The sequence below is a fragment of the Schistocerca serialis genome, chromosome 4 (assembly GCF_023864345.2).
Source record: "Schistocerca serialis cubense isolate TAMUIC-IGC-003099 chromosome 4, iqSchSeri2.2, whole genome shotgun sequence".
Lineage (NCBI taxonomy): Eukaryota > Metazoa > Arthropoda > Insecta > Orthoptera > Acrididae > Schistocerca > Schistocerca serialis.
The window spans coordinates 135075138-135094935 of NC_064641.1; the positions used below are offsets into that span (position 1 = coordinate 135075138).

The 19798-nt window shown below is 40.6% G+C and overlaps 1 protein-coding gene across 1 annotated transcript in view; it reads right to left on the reverse strand.

The window, feature by feature from the left end:
* Window positions 1–492: 492 nt before the first annotated feature.
* The window catches only part of LOC126473601 (beta-1,3-glucan-binding protein-like), a 68296-nt gene continuing 48990 nt past the window's right edge, over window positions 493–19798 (reverse strand). The window contains exons 5-7 of the mRNA XM_050100760.1: window positions 18336–18487; window positions 13172–13276; window positions 493–833 (exon numbers count right to left, since the gene is read on the reverse strand). Of these exons, the coding sequence (XP_049956717.1) occupies window positions 723–833; window positions 13172–13276; window positions 18336–18487 (368 nt within the window). The 3' untranslated portion in view covers window positions 493–722. The remainder of the gene's footprint in view (window positions 834–13171; window positions 13277–18335; window positions 18488–19798) is intronic.

The following is a 19798-nucleotide window of genomic DNA, read 5'->3' on the forward strand; positions in this document are numbered from 1 at the left end:
CGCCTCGGGCATGGATGCGTGTGATGTCCTTAGGTTAGTTAGGTTTAAGTAGTTCTAAGTTCTAGGGGACTGATGACCTCAGAAGTTAAGTCCCATAGTGCTCAGAGCCATTTGAACCATTTGAATCTCCTACCTGCCGAGCGGCGATTCTCCCTGCCGTGCGAAGATCAGACGGAGAGATTAGAGGACCTTTCCTAGACCTTTTCTGGGTTCGAATTTTACTGGGTGCGAATTTCACTGGTTACGACACCGTTTGACCAATGTCGAGGCCATGACAGACGTGGGCGTTTGGCTGATTGTAATTCCACGCTTGCACATTGATGTTAGTGTTTAGCCTACATGCGATCATCGGACCTTGCTGTACGTCAATGATTCTACTGCAGGTTAAGGGGCAGTTTGTCCTCCTATTTTGTGAGTTGAATTTTTCAGCTGTAATGAGTGAGATATTAAGTACATGACAATTCAACATACAAAACACAATTTGCTCACACATTTGTTGTAAGTTAAATGTATAATTTTCTTGTCTTTAAAAACCTTTATTGGCAATAGTCAGTTTACAGATAGGATTAGAAAGAGTTGTTGCTAGTTAATACATTGTACTTGGTTCCTGAAAACTTGAAAAAAATTTGATAGTATTGCTGCATAATGAATCCTTCAGAGCGTCTAGCAAAGCCGGAATCAGTGACACTGATTGTGTTGTGTGAGTTTTCCACTCAATATTTCTAGAGAGCCCAGACTCTGACGTAATCAACCTGGAGGGAAGAAGAGCCTCCCTCATCACGGTTCCACGTGGACAGCCACGAGTTACGCCCATTCCAGAAGTCCGTATAGGCCTGGAATTAAACAAACAAAATGCAGATACAGTGCACAGAATCGAACAGTGTAATTTAGGAAGTTATTAAGTAATAGATAAAATTAAAAGTCACCAAAAGAGTGACTACACACAAAATTTATACATAGTTCCAACAAAAATGAAGCCCAAAAACGATGTACGAGGGGGGACCCAAAAGAAACCGGACTCCGACGGCGCTGCCACTCGTAGACGTAGTGCAGGGTTCTCACGCTAGATGGTGTTAGTAGAGACCTTCATGAAACAGCTGTGCAGACGGCGTCAGTGTAGAGCTGAACCTGCAAGTGTGATATTGTGTTTCGCTGACTGTTGGCGGGTTACCTCTGCGAAGTCGTTATGGCAACTTTAAAAGAACAAAGAGCGTGTGTAAAATTTTGTTTCCTGCTTAAAAAAAACTGCAACGGAGACACACCAAACGCTTCAGGAAGCTTTCGAGGAGGACGCTATGAGCCGCACACAGGTTTTCGAGTGGTTTGGGCGCTTTAAACGTGGTGAGATGTGTGTTGAAGACCAAGCTCGTTCTGGACGCCCTTCAACATCGCGAAATGAGGAGAACATTGAAAAGGTCCGCCAAAAGATCAACGAGGATCGTCACCAAACGATCGACAAAATTTCAGCAGAGACAGCAATCAATTCGAGCTCGTGCCAGCGGATTTTGAGTGAGGATTTGCACATGTGTTGCTGCTAAATTAGTTCCGCGCCTTCTCACACAGGAGCAAAAAACCATCCGCATTCATGTGAAATCAGAGGTTTCACGTAATCCAAACTTCTTGAACAAAGTCATTATAGGGGATGAGAGTTGGTGTTACGGGTATGACCCAGAAACCAAGCAAGCGTCAAGCCAGTGGAGGACTCTCAACTCTCCCAGACCATAAAAAGCAAGGCACGTGTGGTCAAATGTGAAGACGATGATCATTGTCTTTTTTGATGTTCGTGGAATTGTGCATCGGGAATTCGTACCCCCTGGCCAGACTGTTAACCAGCACTTTTACTTGGATGTTTTAACGCGTCTGCGAGAGGATGTGAGGAGGAAACGCCCGGAACTTTGGCGATCAGGTGACTGGTTTCTGCATCACGACAACGCTCCAGCACACACGGCCTTACGAGTGACCCACTATTTGGCATCTCAGAGGTGGTTGTCATTCCCCACGCTCTGTATTCGCCGGACCTAGCCCCGTGCGACTTCTTCCTATTTCCACGAATGAAAAAGAAAAAAACGCTAAAAGGGGAGCGTTATGACGATGTGGAGGCGGTAGAAACAGCTTCGCAAAGGGCACTGGACAATATCAAACTTGAAGAGTTCCAAACGTGCTTCCAACAGCGGGAAACGAGACTTGACAAGTGCATCGCATGTAATGGAGAGTATTTTGAAGGTGACTGAAGTAATTTTTTAAATAGGTTCATCAATAAATTTTTTATGACAACAATCCGGTTTCTTTTGGGTCCCCCCTCGTACATGCTAAACCGAAAAAAATTAAAAAACGATTTTGTGAAATTAGGGCCAGGTTCTCATTCAAAATGGTCGATAATTCGATTTTTTATGGCATTTTCTGAACGATACATGTGTCTAGAATGTTGGGACGACAAAGGTTTTTTAATCCTTGCGATACCAAGGTTTCTACAGCCCGTTTGTCGAAGCAATGTCACGGCTAGCGTGGGACGCTCTCAGCCGGTGACGGCCGGCTCGGCCACAACACTTCTCGTGCCGTGACGCACGTTCACAAAATGATTTATATTGCAGTATGCGTGCGAACACATTCCCCGAAAAAGCTGACGAACAACGTGTGCAGGGTGCCGGACGCTGCAAATCCACTTCAGCCAGATCGGCTTTTCTCGCCAAGAAGAACGTGGGAATTGCTCTCCGGGAACTGTTCGAGTTGATATACGGTACAGGCATTGAAGACTAAACGTAGGAAACGAAAACACTTTTTTTCGGTCAAATTTTGGTCAAAACTGGTCAAAACATAATTTTTGGAGCGCCATATTGCATTACCCAATTTGAATTTTGAAAATATAACATCAAATTTGTGTTCACCGACGTGAAAAATATGTAATAACATGTAGTTGTTAGGCATAATGAACCAATAATACGTTCTAAAGTTTTCGCTAAGTTTTATATAATTTTTTTTCTCTCGAGAGACGATTTTTCAAAACTGCGTGCAGCATAAAACAAAAACTTTTCAACCTGTTAACTTTTACCTTTGACCCCCCGGAAAGTGACCACTTTTTTTAAGAATTTATACCTATAATATAAGAAACTTGTTAATATCACCTATTTTTTGGAAAGCCATAAAGAGTGAAAGGAAACCTCAAAAATCGAACTCAGAGTTCAAGCAAGCACCATATTGTTAAATTTAAGGTTATTTCGTTGTGGTTAGGATCAAACTCCCATAAATTTAATGTAGCATCGACTGATCTTAACTATTTTTGATTTCAAATAACTCCTGATGAGCTTCACTGCACGAAATCTGCGTACTTCAAACACATAGGCCTTTGATCAAACAATAATTATTGGCGCCATTTTGTTTTGTTTTTCTTTTTTTGTACCGCTGATCTAAAATAAAGTACAAAGTATAATCAATCACAGCCCCAAAACAGATATTTGTAGGTCTTTTCACTGTCTCAAATTTTTTTCTCTGTTTTTTGCCCATTTGAATGAGAACCTGGCTTTAAGCTCCTAGGGTGTTTGAAAAACAAACATAAAGTGGGGCTGGCCACTTTGCAATATGTACTTCTTTCTCACCAATATCATCTGTTGTAAGTTTTTTGTCTTCATTTAAATCTTTCGTCTTCTGTTATAATTGTGCGTATTATACACACATGTTACAATAACCATACGACTACAGACTGAGAAATTTTGTTAAAAATCAAATTAAGTAAGTTTTTTACTCTAAAGAAAAATGTATCTCAATAAGACCAAATAATTCATAAGAGACAGAACGGGCAGCCCACAGTACACTAAACGGGTCAGAGCACTGTTTGCGGAAGCAACGAAAAAAGCATGGCACACTTAAAATAAAATGAAATCCCCAAGATGTTCGGTGTTTTACAGAAGCTCGAAATACTGCGTGGACTTCAATGCGAGATGTTTTACATAGTTTCCACAACGAAAATCTGTCTAAATCTGTGAGGAAATCCAAAGAGATTCTGGTCCTGTGGAACGTACACCAGCGGCAAGACACAATCAATACCTTCACATTTACATCTACATCTACATGATTACTCTGCAATTCACATTTAAGTGCTTGGCAGAGGGTTCATCGAACCACAATCATACTATCTCTCTACCATTCCACTCCCGAACAGCGCGCGAGAAAAACGAACACCTAAACCTTTCTGTTCGAGCTCTGATTTCTCTTATTTTATTTTGATGATCATTCCTACCTATGTAGCTTGGGCTCAACAAAATATTTCCGCATTCGGAAGAGAAAGTTGGTGACTGAAATTTCGTAAATAGATCTCGCCTTGACGAAAAACGTCTATGCTTTAATGACTTCCATTCCACATATCTGCCACACTCTCTCCCCTATTACGTGATAATACAAAACGAGCTGCCCTTTTTTTGCACCCTTTCGATGTCCTCCGTCAATCCCAACTGGTAAGGATCCCACACCGCTCAGCAATATTCTAACAGAGGACGAACGAGTGTAGTGTAAGCTGTCTCTTTAGTGGACTTGTTGCATCTTCTAAGTGTCCTGCCAATGAAACGCAACCTTTGGCTCGCCTTCCCCACAATATTATCTATGTGATCTTTCCAACTGAAGTTGTTCGTAATTTTAACACCCAGGTACTTAGTTGAATTGACAGCCTTAAGAATTGTATTATTTATCCAGTAATGGAATTCCAATGGATTTCTTTTGGAACTCATGTGGATCACCTCACACTTTTCGTTATTTAGCGTCAACTGCCACCTGCCACACCATACAACAATATTTTCTAAATCGCTTTGCAACTGATACTGGTCTTCGGATGACCTTACTAGACGTTAAATTACAGCATCATCTGCGAACAACCTAAGAGAACTGCTCAGATTGTCACCCAGGTCATTTATATAGATCAGGAACAGCAGAGGTCCCACGACGCTAGGGAACACCTGATATCACTTCAGTTTTACTCGATGATGTGCTGTCTATTACTACGAACTGAGCCGGCCACGGTGGTCTAGCGGTTCTAGACGCTCAGTCCGGAACCGCGCGACTGCTACGGTCGCAGGTTCGAATCCTGCCTCGGGCATGGATGTGTGTGATGTCCTTAGGTTAGTTAGGTTTAAGTAGTTCTAAGTTCTAGGGGACTGATGACCACAGATGTTAAGTCCCATAGTGCTCAGAGCCATTCGAACCATTTGAATTACGAACTGCGACCTTCCTGACACGAAATCACGAATCCAGTCGCACAACTGAGACGATACCCCATAGGTCCGCTGCTTGATTAGAAGTCGCTTGTGAGGAACGGTGTCAATATCTTTCCGGAAATCTAGAAATACGGAATCAACTTGAGATCCCCTGTCGATAGCGGCCATTACTTCGTGCGAATAAAGAGATAGCTGCGTTGCACAAGAACGATGTTTTCTGAAACCATGCTGATTACGTATCAATAGATCGTTCCTTTCGAGGTGATTCATAATGTTTGAATACAGTATATGCCCCAAAACCCTACTGCAAACCGACGTCTATGATATAGGTCTGTAGTTCGATGGATTACTCCTACTACCCTTCTTAAACACTGGTGCGATCTGCGCACTTTTCCAATCTGTAGGTACAGATCTATCTGTGAGCGAGCGGTTGTATATGATTGCTAAGTAGGGAGCTATTGTATCAGCGTAATCTGAAAGGAACCTAATTGGTATACAATCTGGACCTGAAGACTTACCCGTATCATGTGATTTGAGTTGCTTCGCAACTCATAAGGTATCTACTTCTAAGAAACTCATGCTAGCAGTTTTTCGTGTTTCAAATTCTGGAATATTCCATTCGTCTTCCCTGGTGAAGGAATTTCGGAAAACTGCGTTCAATAACTCCGCTTGAGCGGCACAGTCGTCGGTAACAGTACCATCGGCACTGCGCAGAGAAGGTATTGACTGCGTCTTGCCGCTTGTGTACTTTACATACGACCAGAATTTCTTCGGATTTTCTACCAAATTTCGAGACAATGTTTCGTTGTGGAACCTATTAAAGGCATCTCGCATTGAAGTCCGTATCAAATTTCGCGCGTCTGTAAATTTTAGCCAATCTTCGGGATTCCGCGTTCTTCTGATCTTCGCATGCTTTTTCCGTTGCCTCTGCAAAAGCGATCGGACCTGTTTTGTGTACCAAGGGGGATCAGTTCCATCTCTTACTAATTTATGAGGTATGAATCTCTCAATTGCTGTTGCTACTTTATCTTTGAATTTGAGCACATCTCGTCTACATTTGCATAGTCAGTTCGGAAGGAATGGAGATTGTCTCTTAGGAAGGCTTCTAGTGATACTTTATCCGGCTTTTTAAATAAAATTATTTTGCTTTTGTTTCTGGTGGATTTGGAAGAAACGGTATTGAGCCTAGCTACAACGACCTTGTGATCACTAATCCCTGTATCATTCATGATGCTCTCTATTAGCTATGGATTGTTTGTGGCTAAGAGGTCAAGTGTGTTTTCGCAACCATTTACAATTCGCGTGGGTTCGTGGACTAACTGCTCGAAATAATTTTCTGAGAAAGCATTTAGGACAATCTCGGAAGATGTTTTATGCCTACCACCGGTTTTGAACAAGTATTTTTGCCAACATATCGAGGGAAGTTTGAAGTCCACCAACTACAACCATATGAGTGATGTATTTATTTGTTACGAGACTCAAATTTTCTCTGAACTGTTCAGCAGCTATATCATCGGAGTCTGGGGGTCGGTAGAAGGAGCCAATTATTAACTTTGTTCGGCTGTTAAGTATAACCTCCACCCATACCAATTCGCACGGAGTATCTACTTCGACTTCACTACGAGATAAACCACTACTGACAGACACTAACACTCCACCACCAATTCTGCCAAATCTCTCTTTCCTGAACACCATCTGAGACTTCGTAAAAATTTCTGCAGAACTTATTTCAGCCTTTAGACAGCTTTCTGTACCTATAACGATTTAAGCTTCTGTGCTTTCTATTAGCACTTGAAGCTCAGCGACTTTCCCAGCACAACTACGACAATTTACAGCTACAATTCCAACTGTTCCTTGATCCAAGCACGTCCTGTATTTGCCGTGCACCCTTTGAGATTGCAGCCCACCCCGTACTTTCCCGAGGCCTTCTAAGCTAAAAAACCGCCCAGTCCACGCCACACAGCCTCCGCTACCCGTGTAGCCGCCAGCTGAGTGTAGTGAAATCCGGACCTATTCAGCAGAACACGAAAACCCACCACCCTATGGCAAAAGTCAAGGAATCTGCAGCCAACACGGTCGCAAAACCGTCTGAGCCTCTGATTCAGACCCTCCACCCGGCTCTGCACCAAAGTTCCGCAGTTGGTTCTGTCAACGATGCTGCAGATGGTGAGCTCTGCCTTCATCTCGTAAGCAAGACCGGCAGCCTTCACCAAATCAGATAGCCGCTGGAATCCAGAGAGAATTTCCTCAGATCCAAAGCGACACACGTCATTAGTGCCGACATGTGCCACCACCTGCAGCTGGCTGCACCCTGTGCTCTTTATGGCATCCAGAAGGACCCTTTCCACATCAGGAATGACTCCATCCGGAATGCACACGGAGTGCACACTGGATTTCTTCCCCTCCTTAGCCGCCATATCCCTAAGGGGCCCCATTACGCGCCTAACATTGGAGCTCCCAACAAGCCCACCCTCTGCGATTGCGCAGACCTTGAAGGCTTAGAATCATCCTCGGAAACAGGGCAGGCAGCTGCACCTGGCTCAGCCAGAGACAGTACCTGAAACCTGTTTGTCAGATGCACCGGGGAAGCTTTCTGATCAGCCTCCAGGGACGTCTTTTGCTGCCTGCCACACCTTGGAACGACCTCCCAATCAACCACAGGCGAGTGCTCAGCCCCACTGCGGGCAGCAACCGGGGCAACCACAGTGGCAGACCGATCTGGGGACAGACGGGACGAGGTTGACATCCCCGTGATACCTAAGTCTGGCTCCCCACATTGGTGCCCATTGGCAACAGCCTCAAGCTGCACGACCGAAGTCAGCGCCGCCTGCAGCTGTGAGCGAAGGGATGCCAACTCAGCCCTCATCCGAACACAGCAATCACAGTCCCTGTCCATTCTAATTGTGATAGCGATGGTAATGTTGCCGATGACTTTGTCAACAAAGCGGAGTTACTTATCATTATTTTCCGAAATTCCTTCAGTGAAGAAGAAGATGCAAATGTCCCAGGATTCGAATGAAGAACAGCTGCCAACACAAGTAATTCGGAAGTAGAAACGACTTAATTCACTTAATAAAGGCAAGTCTTCTGGTCCGCATTGCATATCAACTAGGTTCCTTTCAGAGTATGCAGATGTCATAGCTCCATACTTAGCAGTCATATACAACCGCTGGCTAGACGAAAGATCCTAAGGACTGCAAAGTTGTGCTGGTCAAACAACGAGGCAGGAATTGGAACTAATCTGCTAAATTGCAGACTCATATGACTGTCGTCGATTTGCAGTGGACGTTTTGAGCATACACTGTGATCAAACATTTTCAGTACCTCGAAGAAAACGATCTACTGGCACACAGACAAAACTGAATCAGAAATTATTGTTCTTCTGAAGCACAATTAGCTCTTTATTCACGCAAACTAATGAGTGGTTGAGAGTATTTGAGAATGAGAGCGCTTTGTGATTCCTAGCAATCTTTACACGTCATTTCAAACTACTGAGTGGAATCGACACGGGACTTGCAAAATGATATCATATTTCTAGACTTCCAATAAATTTTTGACATCGTTCCTCAGAAGCAGATACTAATGAAATTGCATGACTAGCGTGACTGTGAAGTCTCGTCTCGGCTGTGTGACTGGATTTGTGATTTCCTGTCATGGAGGTGACAGTTCGTAGTAATTGACGGAAAGTCATCGAGTAAATCAGAAGTGAATTCTGGCGTTTCCCCAGATAGTGTTATAGGCCCTTTGCTGTTCCTTATCTATATAAACGATTTAGGAGACAATCTGAGCAGCCGTCTTTGGCAGACGATGCTGTCGTTTATCGACTGGTAAAGTCTTCACACGATCAAAACAAGTGGCATAACGATTTATAAAAAATATCTGCACGGTGCAAAAATTGGCAGTTGACTGTAAATAATGAAATGTGTGAGATCATCGACATGAGTGCTAAAAAGAATGCGTTAAACTTCACTTACACGATAAACCAGTCAAATATAAAGGCCATATATTGAACTAAATACCTAGGAATTATAATTACGAACATCTTAAATTGGAAGGAATTCGAATTTAATTCCTAGGTATTTAGTTGAATTTGCGATCTTTAAATTTGATTGATTTATAGTGTAACTGAAGTTTAACGGATCCCGTTTAACATTCATGTGGATGACCTCAGACTTTTCGTTATTTAGGGTCAATAGCCAATTTTTGCACCACACATATACCTTTTCTAAATAGTTTTACAATTTGTTTTGATTTTCTGATGATTTTACTAGTCGAGAAACGACAGCGTCATCTGCAAACAATCTAAGACGGCTGCTCAGATTCTCTCCCAAATCGTTTCTACAGATAAGGAACAGCAAGGGCCTATAACACTACCTTGGGGAACGTCAGGAATCTCTTGTGTTTTACTCGATGTCTTTGCGTCAGTTACGACGAATTGTGACCTCTCTGACAGGAAATCACGAATACAGTCACATAACTGAGACGATATTCCATAAGGACGCAATTTCACTACAAACTGCTTGTGTGGTACAGTGTCAAAAGCCTTCCGTAAATCAAGAAATACGGAATCAATTTGAAATTCTTTGCCAATAGCACTCAACACTTCATGTGAATAAAGAGCTAGTTGTGTTTCACAGAAACGATGTTTTATAAATTCGTGTTCACTCTGTGTCAATAGACCGTTCTGTTTGAGTCAATTCACAAAGTTCGAACACAGTATATGTTCCAAAATCCGGCTGCATATCTACGTTAATGATACGGGAGTGAGATTTAGTGGAGTACTCCTATTACCTTTCTTGAATAATGGTATGACCTGTACAACTTTCCAGTCTTTGGGTACGGATATTTCGTCGACCGAATGGTTGTATGTGAGTGTTAAGTATGCTCTGATTGTTAAGCATACTCTGAAAGGAACCTAATTGGTATACACTCTGGAGCAGAAGACTTGCTTTTGTTAAGCGGTTTAAGTTGCTTTGCTGCTCAGAGGATATCTACTTTTACATTACTCATATTGGCAAATGTTCTTGATTCGAATTCTGGAATATTTACTTCGTCTTCTTTGGTGAAGGAATTTCGGAAGGCTGTGTTTAGTATATCTTATCTGCTTTGGCAGCAGTGTCGTCGATAACATCTCCGTGGCTATCGCGCAGAGAAGGCGTTGATTGTGTCTTGTAGCTAGCATACTTTACATACGACCAGAATTTATTTCAATTTTCTGCCAGGTTTCGAGACAAAATGTGGTTGTGGAAACTATTGTAGGCATCTCGCACTGAAGTCCACTCTAAATTTTGAGCCTTTGTAAAAGATCGCCAATCTTGGATATTTTGCGTCCGTTAGAATTTGTCATGTTTTTTTTTCGTTGTTCCTGCAGCAGTGTTTTCGCCCATTTTGTGTACCACGGAGGACCAGTTCCGTCGTTTGTTAATTTATATTGTATAAATCTCTCAATTTCTGCCAATACTATTTCTTTGAATTCAAGCCACATCTGGTCTACCCTTACATTGTTAATTGGGATGGAGTGGACAATGTCGCTCAGGAAGGCGTCAAATGAATTTTCATCTGCTTTTTTGAATAGGTATATTTTTCGATTAACTTTGGAGGATTTGGGGATTACAATGTTCAGTCGCGTGACGACAACCCTGTGTTCTCTAAACCCTGTATCCGTTTTGATAATCGTTGCTAGCTCAGGATTATTTGTTGCTAAGAGGTCAAGCGTGGTTTCACAACCGTTTACTATTCGCGTGGTCTCATGAACTAACTGCTCGAAATCATTTTGAGAGAATTCATTTACCACAGTATCGGATGATATTTCATACGTACCTCCGTATTTTAACATGTATTTTCACCAGCATATCAAGGGTAAATTAATCATCAGCTGTAACTGTACGACTCGGGTACGTATTTGAAATTAAACTCAAGAGTTCTCTGAACTTTTGAGGAATTGTATCATATGAACTGGGAGATCGGCAAAAGGGTCCAATTATTATTTGATTCCGGTTGCCCATACTAACTCAATTTCGCCACGAGATAAACTACTTCTAACAGCAACAAATATGCCACTGCCAACTGTGTTTAGCCTATCTTTTCGGAGCATCGTTGGGTTGTTTGCAAAAATTTCGTCTGGACTTATCTCCGGCTTAAGCCAGCTTTCAGTGCCTGCAATGATTTGAGCATCAGTGCTTTCTATTAGCGTTTAGAGCTCTGGTACTTTCCCAACACATCTACGACAGTTTACAACTGTTATACCTATGGTTCCTAGATCTACGTTCTTCCTGTGCTCGATCTGTACCCTTTGAGACTGAAGCCCTTTTGGTGTTTGCTCAAGACCCTCTTACCCAAAAAAACCGCCCTGTCCACGCCACACAGCCCTTGCAACCCGTGTAGCCGCCTCCTGCGCGTAGTGGACTCCTGACCAATTTTGCGGAACCTGAAGCCCAACCACCCTATGGCGCAAGTCGAGAAATCTGCAAAACAGTCAAAGAAGGCCGCTGATATTGTCTGCTAAACCGTTTATATCGGTTAGGAACAGCCGAGGGTCTGTAACACGTCTTTGTGGAACGCCAGGTATCACTTCCGTTTTACTCGATAGCTTTCCGTCAGTTACTATGAACCGTGAACTTTCTGACACGAAATCACTTATCCAGTCGCGCAACTGAGACTATACTCCATTTTCTGAATCTGTGTGGACTACTTGTCAATAAATCTTCTTTTTCTCGATGTAATTTATAATGTTCGAGCACAGTATATGTTCCAGAGTCCTATTGCAAATCGACGTTAGTGATAAGAGTCTGTGACGCAGCGGATTACTCCTATTTCCTTTCTTGGGTATTGGTGTGACCTATGCAACTTTCCAGTCTTTAGGGACAGATCTTTCTACAAGAGAGCACTGTAGGTTTATGACTGCTAAGTATGGAGATATTTGTATCAGCATACTTTGAAAGGAACGTAAAAGATGTACAATCTGAACCAGACGTCTGGCGTTTATTAATTGATTTAAGCTGGTTGGCTACATCGGGGATATCTACGTCTAAGTTACATGTGTTAGTACTTGTTCTTGTTTCCAGTTCTGGAATACTTAATCCGTCTTGTTTGGTGGAGGAATTTTGGAAAACCGTTCTTAGTAACTCTGGTGTAGTGGCACTGTGATTAGCGGCATTGTTATCGCGCTCAGAAGCTATTGATTGTGTCTTTCTGCTGGTGTATTTTCATACGACCAGAATCCCTTTGGATTGCCTTCCAGCTTTCGCAACAGATATCGCTGTGCAAACTATTAGAAGCATCTCGCATTGAGATACAAGAACGAAGAAATTAGACGAACTCTTTCATACATTCCAACATAATGTTCCCAAGAGGAAACACAGTGCGAGGAGGAGCAGTGATCAGCACACTGGACCCGCATTCGGGAGGACAATAGTTCAAACCCCGTTCCACACTCCAGATTTAGGTTTTCCATAATTTCTCTATTTCTCCAAGCAAATGCCGGGATGGTTTCTTTGAAAACGAGCATGTCCGATTTCCTTCCCTATATTTTCGAAATCCGAGCTTGGGCTCCGTCACAAAGGACCTCGTTGTCGACGGGATGTTTAACTCTAACCTTGCTTTTGCTTTTAGTGGAAACAGAATACAATTTAAAAGCATTACGTAAATTTCAGGCATCAGCGAAGTGAATAGTTACTAATGTTTAGCTCGTGGTAATTGTGAAGTGTTTGTTACGTCCTGGATGAGGGATAAAGAACTATGTCGGCTATAGACTCACATTTGTAATTTTTCGAAGTCACCATTTTCAGTTATTAAAAGATAAAGCGAGTTATCAGAATCTGCATAATGTTTTATGTAATAATAATACCTTTCATCCCTTATACTTGCACACAAGATCTTATGATAGTATAGCTTAGTATGTTCCGCTGCTGTCAGAAATTCACACACTGGATAACCTGAGACAATGAATATTATAAAAAAAAGCCTCATACCGTGGGTGACGAATTGATCCATGGCTTGTTTCCTCCAGTGTTCTGTGCATTGTCGGGGAAGTACCCATTTGTTCCTCCAACAGCCAGGTTAATGATGATGTAGTACTGAAAATATTTTATACAGGTAAGTATAAGCTATCATAAAAATAAAGGTCACAACTAAATAGAAATATTCATCTAAAACTGTTACTATACTGCATAACATTTATAATAACAGTGTTTTCATATGTGATGGGCTCATATATTGACCTAAGAAATATGTAGAAATAATGTATTATCACTGAACTGTACATTTATTACTGCTTCTATATAGTTATTATGTTTGTTAAACATTGTTAAATATTCTTGGACCTTAATGAGACACTTCTGTTCATATGTAACTCTAGTATTAAGATTAGACAGTAAAATTCACCGCTATAGTTTAGAGAATCTTCTGATTATTTTATTCTGTTATGAAGGAGATAGATATTGTCCATAGCTCCAAACAGCACCTGCCAGTCTGGTAAAAGAAGAAAGAAAATGTATGCACAATGAGAAACGTAAAACCTACAAATGTAATGTATATGTCAAATCATTACATCTTTCATATAGTGAAATATAATAATATTTCGTTAATGCATTAATATTGTTCCATAGATCATGATTACGACATTTCGCAATGATGCGGGATGTGTCATTTAACGCCAGTTTCCCTTACACGTTATATATACCTTTTTTTACAATTACTACTTGAGGCATTTCATACATAATACAAATTCAGCTACTGAGTAGGAGTTGTCATTCAGAAATTCTTTTAATTTGTTTTTAAATTCTGGTTGGCTATCTGTCAGACTTTTAATGGTATTTGGTAAATGACCAAAGATTTTTATGGTAGCATAATTCACCCCTTTGTCTGCCAAAGTCAGATCTGACCCAGAATACTGAACATCATCCTTTCTTCTAGTATTCTATCTATGCACTTTGCTATTACTTTTGTGCCAAATTCATATCTAACCCGGAATACTGAAGATCATTTTTTCTTCTAGTATTTTAGCTATGCACTTTGCTATTACTTTTGAATTTGGATGGGTTCATCATCATCATCATCATCATCATCATCAGCTAATTCAATCATTAAATGATGTGGCCTCTTCGAGTCGTGGATTCAGGTAGGCTTTCAGCAGTCTTCTCCAAGTGGGACAGTCTTGGGCAGTTCTCTGCCAGGTGTTACCAGTGATCTTCTTGATGTCTTTGTCCCATCTGTCTGGTGGTCTTCCTCTAGGCCTCCAGTGCTCTCTCGGACTCCACTCCAGTACTAGCTTCGTCCATCTGTTGTCTTTTTTTCTTGTGACGTGGCCAGCCCACTGCCATTTCAAGGAACCTACTGTCTCTAAGATGTTAACCTTCGTCACAGACCACATGTCATCTGCCCTTTTCCTATCCTTTCTTGTATAGCCCAGCATTGATCTCTCCGTGGCTCTCTGTGCTGTCCTGAGTTTCCCTTTTGTAAATGAGTTCAGTGTCCATGTCTCGCAGCCATACATCATCACAGGACGAATGCATTGATCAAATACTACTTTCTTCAGATTTACTGGCATTTTTTATCTGAATACTGTTGAATGCTTCCCAAATGCTTGCCAGCCAAGCTCGATGCGTCGATAGATTTCTGGCCTTATGTCTCCCTTCATATTTATAATCTGGCCAAGGTAGACATATTCACTGACCTCCTCTAATAGACTGTCCTTGACTTTCACATCTCCAGCTGGGACCCATTTGTTGGACATTACTTTTGTTTCGGAAAGGTTCATGTTCAAGCCAACCAGCAAACATTCCGATGCAAGATCTGTAACTAAGTTTTGGAGCTCTGCGAAGTCTTTGGCCAGTAATGCAATATCATCAGCAAATCTCAAGTTCTACATTTACATCTACATTTATACTCCGCAAGCCACCCAACGGTGTGTGGCGGAGGGCAGTTTACGTGCCACTGTCATTACCTCCCTTTTCTGTTCCAGTCGCGTATGGTTTGCGGGAAGAACGACTGCCGGAAAGCGTCCGTGTGCACTCGAATCTCTCTAATTTTACATTCGTGATCAGCTCGGGAGGTATAAGTAAGGGGAAGCAATACATTCGATACCTCATCCAGAAACGCACCCTCTCGAAACCTGGACAGCAAGCTACACCGCGATGCAGAGCGCCTCTCTTGCAGGGTCTGCCACTTGAGTTTGCTAAACATCTCCGTAACGCTATAACGCTTACCAAATAACCCTGTGACGAAACGCTCCGCTTGGTAAGCCTTCTTCCATTAATTCTAATTCCCTTACCTTCCCAGCTCAATTAATAACAAATTTCGTAAGTGAAGATATGTATAGCGAAATTACTGTGAATATCCTAACTTCATTAAATAAAGGTGATCTTGGGTGGGCTCCAACTATTATTCTGATTACACGTATTTGTGCAATGACTACTTTTTCTCTTAATGATGAATTACCACATAATATGATGCCACATGAAAAACCAGTGACTGAAAATAGGCATAATAGGCTAATTTACTGATATGTTTATCACCAAAATTTGCCAGTAACCCTAATAGCACAAGTAGCTGAACTTGAATGTTTCAATAGATGATCAATCTGTTTTGTCCAGTTCCATTTCTCATCAATGCAACACACCCAGGAATTTTGAATATTCTCCCTTAGCAACAAAATTCTGTTCGAAGTGTATATTTATCAATAGTGTAATACCGTTTACTGTACAGAACTGTATATACAGTGTTTTCTCAAAATTTAGTGAGTCCTTTTGTAGAGAACCACTTAACAATTTTCCTATTTCACACTTTCTTCAGCTAATTCTTGTCTATTGGTTAAGATTATATACTTGTATCATCAGCAAAAAGAAATAACTTTGCATTTTTAGGAACATAGAGTGGCAAGTCATTAATATACACTGAAGCATCAAAGAAATTGGTACAGGCATGTGTATTGAAATACAAATATATGCAAAATGCAGAATATCGCGCTGCATTCGGTAACGCCTATATAAGACAAGTGTCTGGCGCAGTTGAAACACTCTTCTGAGTTAAAGATTTCCGCTGCCCACCAAACTTTCCAGACATGAACATTATTGGGCATATCTGGGATACCTTGTTACGGGGTGTTCAGAAGAGATCTCCACTTCCTCGGACTCTTACAGATTTATGGACAACCCTGCAGCATTCACGGTGTCAGTTCCCTCCAGCAGTACTTCAGATATTAGCCGAGTCCACGCCATGCCGTGTTGCGGCACTCCTGCGTGCTCGTGGTGGCCCTACACGATATTAGGCAGGTGTACCAGTTTATTTGGTTCTTCAGTGTATAATAAGAACAATAAGGGACACAAGACTGAACCCTGTGGGACACCATTCTTGATACCTCCCCAATTAGAGGACTGTGCTCAAATTTCTAGATTACCTGTACTGTTAATTTCAATCTTCTGCATTCTTCCAGTTGAATATGAACTAAATCATTTTGGCCCTGTCCCATTCACATCACAATACGCGAGTCTATGTGGAAGAATTTCATACTTCACATAGTCAAAATCCTTTAAGAGATCACAAAAAATCCCATTTGGTGGTGTCTGGTTATTCAGAGAATTTAATATTTGATCTGTGAAAGCATATATCGCATTTTCTGTCGAAAAGCCTTTCTGGAAACCAAACTGACATTTTCTTAGTACTCCATTTTTACAAATAAGTGAAGCTACATTTGAATATCACTTTTTCAGGAATCTTGGATGAAGCTGTCAGAAATTAGATTGGGCAGTAGTAGCTAGCATCAGACCTATCCAATTTTTTAGCCCTGTTTTAGTGAGCTACTACATATATGGTTGGGAATCTACTTAGCTGTTGGGATAGAGCTTTTATTACTCTGTTGGAAATGCCATCAATCCCTTGAAAGCTGTTATGTGTTAGTGAATTTATTATTTTCCTGATTTCAGTAGGAGAGGTGGGTTGAATTTAAATTTTATTGGATTGTATATGTATTGCCTCTTCCACATACAGGCTTGCACTTTCTAATGAACAGCTGGATCCTATTTTCTCTACAACTCTTCAAAATGATTGTTAAAATATACTTCTGACATTTTGTTAACAACGTTATCAGTTAGTCTGATAGAAATATAATCTTCCTGTGTTCTCACTTGCCCTTTTCCCCTTTTAACAATATTGCAAATTGTTCTAATTTTATTATCAGAGGTGCTAATCTCAGACATGATGCACATACTTCTAGACATTTTAATGCCATAACATTTCTTAATATCTTTGTTGGATCTAAATTTGAGTGAACATATGAAGCGTTAGAATAAATTTCTAAAGTCTGTGTGATCGTGATGTACTGAACTAAGGAAACAGCAACAACTTGTGAACTTCTATATTTACAACGATTTTTCTGACAGTTCCTCTTGATATGTTATATGTGTTGAATAAAGATCTTATACACCACTTTCTTCCCAAGGAAGCTATATTTTCTCCAGAACCTTTTGCCTCCTGTTTCCTTTTCACCTTAGTTATTACCTGTTTGTGAAAGTAAATGCTGTACATCATGTTCATTATTTGCCTCTATGCTCAGTATTTGTTCACCACATTTTAAATATCTTATTCTTCTTTGCGTTTTCAGTGTTTTTACGATGTCTACAAATAAAATATGACCATCATAATTTACTATCTTGTACTGAAAAATAAAGCTTTTTGCAATATATACTTGATGTAATTTACATTGCAGTATATCTGACGACTGCTTAGGAAGTGTAAATCTGAAGTTACAGCTTCTGTTCCCTGTATATAAACACAATACTGCATAGCCTTTGAACGATAAAATCCTTCACTATTACAGTTTCTGGATTAGATTGATTCTTCAATCTTCTACGAACTTGCATAATTATAACTCCAGTGACGTTTCCTTTGATACACAGATATATATTTTCTTCGTTCCTTCTTCATTGTAGTTCCACATACACTATGCACCTCAGATAGTGTTCAAATTTTGCCTTCAGTGGTGTAGGCTGATGTATAGTGAACGACCAATTTGAGAAGCTACAGAAAGGCTTATTGCTAGGTAAGTATCATAAGGTCGTAAGAATCTTGAATGTAAAATATACCTGTAAACCGAAGTCTTACAAAAACAAGCGAAGCCAGAAACTGACTGTGTCTTACCTCTTGATCGAAAGGAGCCATTTTAGTAGCGTATCTCCATGGGTTTTCAGCCGTTGGTACATTTGTATTAAATCCTCCATAGGCCCAGAAACCTTCATCCGTAGGAGTAACCGTTCCTATCTCGGTACCATCAATGCTGAACTTTATGTAGTCTGTAGATTACAAAGAAAAACGTGCTAGAGATTGAAATATTGTCGTGAACATGGAACAATGATATAACAAAAATTTAATGGCAGGCTCAAGATATTTAATTCCTGAAAAGGTGTGTGGAATGAATATATATTAAATGTACATTATAATACAGTATCAGCGTGAGAATGGAACTTTCACTTGAATTTTATCACAAAGAACATTAATGTGGTATTTTATAGATTGAAATGTGAAATTGCTATACTTAAATAGTAGACTATTTCGAATGTCATATACAATAGACTATGTCTCACCTTTATAGCGATAATGCAAGGCTGATCAACATCCTTGATGGTTTTCAACAGTAGTAGCTTAGTACTGATGAAATAAAATAAAAATTGATTTGTGATAAGAACTCAAGTTGTACGTGAAGAATTTTTTTCTTAGGTTCTCGGGAAACTGTAGAAATTTTGAGATAGGCGACTTTTAAATATGTGAAATATTTCTTTCCTTCCCTTGCGTAGGAGTTTGCGTCACAGCTGCAAGTGTACAAAGTATTTTGATGATGGGTCACAGTTTCTTTAAGTTAACACTTGGATGAGCAGTTGAACTGAATAGACAATGTTTTCAAAAGAGGACGTAAGATTGACATCAACAAAAGCACGACAGTGATAATGTAATGTAGTCGAATTAAATCAGGTGATGATGATTGAATTAGACACTGAAAGTAGTAGATGAGTTTTGCTATTTGGGAAGCAAAATAACTGATGATGATCGATGTAGGGAGAATATAAGATGTAGATCGGCAATGGCAAGAAAAGCGTTTCTGAAGAAGAGCAATTTGTTAACATCGAGTTCAGATTTAAATGTCAGGAAGTCCTTTCTGAAAGTATTTGTATGGGCGTGAAACATGGACGATAAACAGTTTAGACAGGAAGAGAATAGAAGCTTTTGCAATGTGGTGTTACAGAAGAACGCTGAAGATTAGATGGGTAGATCACGTAACTAATCAGGAGATACTGAATAGAACTGGGGAGAAGAGAAATTTGTGGTATAACCTGACTATAAGAAGGGGTCGGTTGGTAGGACATATTCTGAGGCATCAAGGGATCACCAGTGTGGTACTGGAGGAAAGTGTGTGGGGTGAAAATCGCAGAGGGAGATCAAGAGATGAATACAGTAGGCATAATCAGAAGGATGTGAGTTGCAGTAGTTACTTGGAATAAAGAGCTGCGTCAGACCAGTCTTTGGACTGAAGATTACAACAACAACAACAACGCCTCATGAAGGTATTCGTGATTTAAAGTATCATGGATTAAGGTCCACTGAAAAAT